Below are 6,748 nucleotides of genomic sequence, written 5' to 3'. Positions count from 1 at the left end.
ATGAGCCAGGACAGCAAAGTGAAGACGACAGAGTCCAGCAGTTCTGCCCCACCCAAGGCCAGGTGAGAGATCCTGGTCCCCTGTGTAAGATCTGTCTGCCTCACCAGATGGAGGCTGATCCTTCTTTGCTGCTTCTGGTCACAACCGCAGCACTGAATGGTGAATAAGTGAAGCACAACTTCCCCTCTTGCCCAACAGGAAGTTGCTGCCTGTCCTGGACCCATCTGGGGATTACTACTACTGGTGGCTGAACACTATGGTCTTCCCAGTAATGTATAACCTCATCATCGTCGTGTGCAGGTTTGGCACTATGGGAAGGGCCTTAAGCAGAGACCAGGGCTAAAGAGTGAGGCCCAGGAGAGGGGCGGGTCCCTTGCACGGGCTGGTGTAGGGGCGGCGTCTATACGAGAGCCCAGCACTTAATGCTCAGCGGCTGCGGGAGAACACCTAACACACGGAGGGCGCCCTTAAGCCAGTCCTTTCTGTCCCTGCCACGCAGAGCCTGCTTTCCCGACTTGCAGCGCTATTATCTGGTGGCCTGGTTAGTACTGGACTGCACGAGTGACCTGCTCTACCTACTGGACATCGTGGTGCGCTTCCACACTGGTCAGTGAGTCTCAGGACTGACTTTTTTTCCATGTTCCCTTCCTAAAGAGAGCCTCTTAGTAACAAGAAAGTGACCCCCTCCCTGACAGCACTTTCACATGCTTCTATGTTTACGGTATCCCTGGGCTCACCCCAGAAACCCTGGAGCAGGGTTAAGCCGGCCCCCACCCTGTCCCCGGTAACTGTCTCCCTGGCCTGCCCTGGCCTGCCCACCCTCAACCTCGTTTCTGGGGCAGGCAGATGCCCTGACTCCACCCTATATCTGACACCACCCACGGCGGCCCCCACTTCCCCCACCAGGATTCTTGGAACAAGGCATACTGGTGGTGGACAAGGGTAGGATCTCGAGTCGCTACGTTTGCACCTGGAGCTTCTTCTTGGACCTGGCTTCCCTGTTACCCACGGAAGTGGCCTATGTGAGTCTGGGTCCGCACACGCCCACGCACGCTGAGGCTGAACCGCTTTCTGCGGGTGCCCCGCCCCTTTGAGGCCTTTGACCGCATGGAGACCTGCACAGTTCACCCGAATGCCTTCCGCATCGCCAAGCTGATGCTTTACGTTTTTGCTGTCATCCATTGGAACAGCTGCCTATACTTTGCCCTGTCCCGGTACCTGGGCTTCGGGAGTGACGCCTGGGTGTACCCCGACCCCGTGCAGCCTGGCTTTGAGCAGCTGCGGCGCCAGTACCTCTATAGCTTTTACTTCTCCACGCTGATCCTGACCACCGTGGGCGATACGCCGCTGTCAGACCGGGAGGAGGAGTACCTCTTCATGGTGGGAGACTTCCTACCGGCCGTCATGGGTTTCACCACCATCATGGGTAGCATGAGCTCTGTCATCTACAACATGAACACTGCAGATGCAGCCTTCTACCCAGACCACGCCCTGGTGAAGAAATACATGAAGCTGCATTGCGTCAACCGCAGGCTGCAGCGACGAGTCATGGACTGGTGAGGATGCTGGGGTTCCAGACCAGGACAGGGAGAGGTGTACTGGATAGAATCTGAGAAAAGTGGCTGGGTTCTCATTGCCGGGTGGGTCAGGCAGGGCATTCAGGATGTGGCTCATTGGAGGGTTCACTGGGTGGGACTTGGAAAAGGATTTCCTCCACTAATTGGATATGGACTTAGGGCGAGGGGTTGGGTAAAAGATTGACAGGGAGAGGAATTCATACACAAGGAAGGATAACCCAGAACCCAGGGAATGGGAACTGCCACCACCTGGTAGGACTCAGAAGGTCCTGGAAGAGGTAAGAGGGAAAAGCAATACTCCTCAGGGGATGGCCAACAACAAGACGGTTGACTATGTCGTGGAGTCCATACTGTAGGCTGAACAAAGGGAAGTGTCACCAAGTTGGGGACCTAGAGCAGAGGATCGCTAAAGAAGATGGGGCTTGGTGACTGAAGTAGATATCGGTGATATGGTACAAGACATCACTGAATGGTGGGTGAGTAGAGCCTGACAAGAGCTAAAGGGTATCCTAGTCACTGTTCACTGGTGGAGGCTTCCAGGCCCTGGGTGAGGGAGAAGCTGTCAAAACATATCTCTGACCAGCAGGTAGTGCATTAAAGATGTTTATCCACCAACAGTCAAGTATTCCCATGACCCCTGTGAGAACTTGGTGTGGTTGGGTTCTTGGCCGAGGCCAAGCTGAGAGCCCTGATGGAAGACGTAGAGGGAGGCATGTAGCGGGCTGGTGAGGACTGATGATGTACCTTGCCCCCAGGTACCAGCACCTGCAGATCAACAAGAAGATGACCAATGAGGTAGCCATCTTACAGCACTTGCCTGAGCGGTTGCGGGCAGAAGTGGCCGTGTCTGTACACCTGCCTACTCTGAGCCGGGTGCGGATCTTCCAGAACTGTGAGGCTGGCCTGCTGGAGGAGCTGGTGCTGAAGCTGCAGCCCCAGACCTACTCACCAGGCAAACACATCGGCCGCAAGGGGGACACTGGCCGAGAGATGTACATCATCCAAGAGGGTCAGCCGGCTGTGGTAGCCGATGATGGTGTCACTCGGTATGCTGTGCCTGGTGCAGGGCTCTACTGTGGGGAGATCAGCATCATCAACATCAAAGGAGGGCACGCCATCATTGGCTCCGGAGACAGGGCTAGGGGAGGGGAATGGGGACAGCAGAACCCCATGCTGAGACCAGATGGTACTTCAGAGCCTACAGATTAAGGACACCTGGCCCTTGCCTGAGCCACTAGAGGGCTCAAGAGAGAAGCAGGACAAGGAGGGTCTGTTCCCTGAGAAGAGGCTGTGCCAAGGTCAATGAGCAGCGTGGGTCCTTGGAAGAGAGAGCAGACCTGCTCTGTGGATAGCCACCCAAGGCACCAACAGATCCATGGAAAGTGCAGAGATAATAACAATCAATAATAATAATAATAATGGTTAATATTTGTTGCCTGCTTACTACATGCCTTGTTCAAAGTTCTCCACATGTACCAACGCATCAAATTCTCACAGCAGCTCTATAAAGTAGGTACTATTATCCCCATTTTAAAGGTAAGGAAATCAGAACACGGAGAGTTTGGGGAACTTGTCCAAGGTCAGACAGGTAATAAGTATACACTCCTGGGAACAGTACAAGAAACAAATATCTCATAGCCAAGTGGAAAGGAAGGTAGAAGGAAGGAATTCCTATTTACTGCATCAGCTCCAGTCCAGTCCAGGTACTGCACACTGGCTCATTTGTTCCTCCTATCAGCCTGTGCAGTAGGAGTTGTTCTACCTAATCATGGGTAAAGACACTGAGGCCACAGGAGATGGGAAAGACTGAAAAGGGCACGAGAGCACCAGATGTGCTCTCAGTCTGGGGATCCCACTCTCCAGTTGTCCTAAATGCCTCACATCTTCCTCCAAGGACCCCCTCAAGACCCACATCTTGTATGTAGTTGGCCACTGTTTACCTGACTTCGGACAAATCACTTCCCTCTTTTAGGCCTCAGTTTCCTCACCTACCCAAGAGGGATGATATTAAAAACCCAAAGAGTTATTTGGGAGGATTAAATGAGCTATGAGTGAGGCACCCAGTGCAATGCCTTGCACATGGCAAGAGTTCAACAAACGGTAGTTCCCTTGCCCCTTCTAAGGTCCTTCTACCTCTGAGACGTTGCAGCATTCAGACGAACCTGTCTTCCCACCCACCACCCACCACCATCTTTCTAAAATGCAAATGACACCATACAGTTCTCCTGCTTGAAATATTTCAATAGTTTCTCATTGTCCTCAACACAAGGTCTGGACTCCTTGCCAGGGCTACAAGGCCAGCATGACCCGGCTCTCTCCATCTCTCCTCACACCCTGAACTTCAGCCTTCCTGGACTGCTTACTGTATTCTGTAACCACCTGACTCTTTCCTAAGTCCATCCCTCTGCTCGCCTAGCTGCCCTCCCCACCCCCTCCCCTAGTTACCTCCTACTCAGTCCAGGCATAAGTTCCTCCAGGCTTCCCTAAATTCTCTGCCTTACAGCTTGTCAGGGGCTCTTTGCCTATCTTCCCACAGTACCAGATGCACATCTGCGCTGCATTGGCTAGACTGTTACATAACTATCCCCTTAAATGTCTAAGTCCTCTAGACTGTGAACTCTTGGAGGCAGGTCACTGATACCCACCCAGCACAGGGCCCAGTTCCTACGCAGTACTCTACTGGATGAGAGAATTAATGAGGCAGGAAGAGAGGCTTGGAAGCACAAATGTGGAAGTGGGGGTCCTGGTTCCAGAGGGAGATGCCCCCTCACGCCCACCCTGACTAACCTCCCACATGTCTGCCCGTGGCCACAGGGAACATGTCTGGGAACCGCCGTACAGCCAACATCAAGAGTCTAGGTTATTCGGATCTGTTCTGCCTGAGCAAGGAGGACCTGCAGGAAGTGCTGAGCGAGTATCCACAGGCCCAGGCCGTCATGGAGGAAAAGGGCCGTGAGATCCTGCTCACAATGAACAAGTTGGACGTAAACGCCGAGGCAGCTGAGACCGCCCTACAGGAGGCCACGGAGGCCCAGCTGCGAGGCCTCGACCAGCAACTCGATGATCTGCAGACCAGGTTCGCACGACTCCTGGCTGAGCTGGAGTCCAGGGCACTCAAGATCGCCTATCGCATCGAGCGGCAGGAGTGGCAGACTCAGGAGTGGCCAATGCCTGAGGAACTGGCCGAGGCCGACCATGAGGGCAAACCTGGGGAGGGAACGTCCAAGGATGGAGAGGGCAGAGCTGGCCAGGAGGGACCCCCAAGCCCAGAGGGACCCCATGGCCATTCCCCAGACCCCCACCACCAATTGAATCCAGAGTTGTAGGAAAGCCTGCCTGCAGAAACTCTGCCATCCAGTCTGCTAGGTTACGGAGATGGGAGTGAACTGGATATGTAGATGCACCGCCTAGAGATGCAGGAGTATAGCACACATTTATCCCCTGCTCGCGCAGCACACACACACACGCACGCACGCACACGCACGCACACACACACACACGCACGCACGCACACACACCTATCTGCATATATCCACACTGGCCGTGAGACTGTGAAATCCATATAAAATGCTCTGGAGTTCCCCTTCTCAGACACATGCTTTCTCACATAGATACGTCTTATACCCACATCATACATGCACATTCAGTCACACACCTCATAAACACGCATATACTGAGAATCACACATCAGTACACACAGATGCCTTCCACAGGTTTGCACACACTTGTGAACACACAAAAGTACTCCCATAACCCTCTCGTTCCAAGATATCTTTTAAATGCCCCTCCATATGGGAGGTTCACAAGTGTACCCTGCAAGTAGCACTTCAATAAATATCTGCTTCCTCACTAAGCATTTATGGGGCTGATGGGAAAAATCAAAGCCCATGTGGTCCAGGATGAATTCTGTCTGAATTCTCGGTTACAGGGGAAAGGGGCACAGGCTGTGTAGAGTTGGTGGGCTGGATTCAAAGAGGCGGGAGTACCTGATGAATCAAGAAGCACTGAGCCGGGCTTCCCTGGTGGCGCAGTGGTTGAGAGTCCGCCTGCCCATGCAGGGGACACGGGTTCGTGCCCTGGTCTGGGAAGATCCCACATGCCGCGGAGCGGCTAGGCCCGTGAGCCATGGCCGCTGAGCCTGTGCGTCCGGTGCCTGTGCTCCGCAACGGGAGAGGCCACAACAGTGGGAGGCCCACGTACCGCAAAAAAAAAAAAAAAAAAAAAAAAAGAAGCACTGAGCCAAGGCAAAGCAGGCTTCTGCATCACACTGCTGTAAGTGTGCACATGTTTTCATAGACACATTCACATATACACACTGACCATTGCATCTCACAGCAGAGTTTGTGTCCTCAACCTCATGAGCTCTGAAGGGTTTGATCTAGCTTAGTAAGCCAGAGGAAATACCTCTGCTCCTTTTTCCTTCCTTTGGTTCAGCCCTGGAACCTGAGGCCAGGGCTACCTTGCTCTCGGGACTGATTCCAAGGGGAGAGTATTTCCCAGAACTACTCAGCTGGCCCTGTCCTACCATGCTGGTTCTCAGAGCTGGCCTCTGTCCTGTCAGAAACCCAGCCCTCCTCCTCTATACATTCCAAGATATAGGGTGGAGAATAGAGACTAGGTGGAGTGGAATATCATGACTGGGGACAACAGGAGATGAGTGTTTGGGGAGTTTTGGAGAAACTTTTACATACTTAGAAGAAGGTCTGCAGGTTTGGGGCGGAAAAGGTGTTATAGGGTCTGCGGAGCAGAGTCAGGTGTCATCTCTGAATCAGGTTCACCCTTGCCACAACTCTAGCTCCTCCAGGGCCTGGCAAGTCTTTGGGTGTGGGCTGTGCCAGGTGGTATTTTAAAATGTGCCTGGAATTGAATTTATCAATATCAAACTGATAAATTTATATTACACTGATGAGTGATGACACACTCAGAGATCAATGCCATTGAAAGAGGAATTGATTACTTAGAGTCCTCAACAGGAGGGGGCACGCTGTGCCATGCAGGGCCACATGGGGAAGCACCAGCGTCGGTCAGGAGGCAGAAGCAACAAGAAGAAAACATGGGTAAAAGAGCCTTTATTTCTATACCGGTAGCAAGTTTTTAGGTGGGGACATCCCCTATTAGGTAGGAAGCGAAAAACAGTTTGGGGTCTTGTGGTTGAAGTGTTTGCAATATGA

The 6,748-nt window shown here is 52.9% G+C and overlaps 1 protein-coding gene across 1 annotated transcript; it reads left to right on the top strand.

The window, feature by feature from the left end:
* On the top strand, positions 1-4,903 carry CNGA4 (cyclic nucleotide gated channel subunit alpha 4). The gene is given in 7 exon segments (XM_067751672.1): positions 1-62; positions 199-300; positions 500-606; positions 907-1,049; positions 1,051-1,556; positions 2,333-2,680; positions 4,390-4,903. Coding segments are annotated over 7 exon segments (1,782 nt in total).
* Positions 4,904-6,748: the final 1,845 nt, after the last annotated feature.

Source organism: Pseudorca crassidens, chromosome 9 (assembly GCF_039906515.1).
Source record: "Pseudorca crassidens isolate mPseCra1 chromosome 9, mPseCra1.hap1, whole genome shotgun sequence".
NCBI lineage: Eukaryota > Metazoa > Chordata > Mammalia > Artiodactyla > Delphinidae > Pseudorca > Pseudorca crassidens.
The sequence above is the reverse complement of the archived record's forward strand: the minus strand, read 5'-3'. Positions and strand labels throughout refer to the sequence as shown.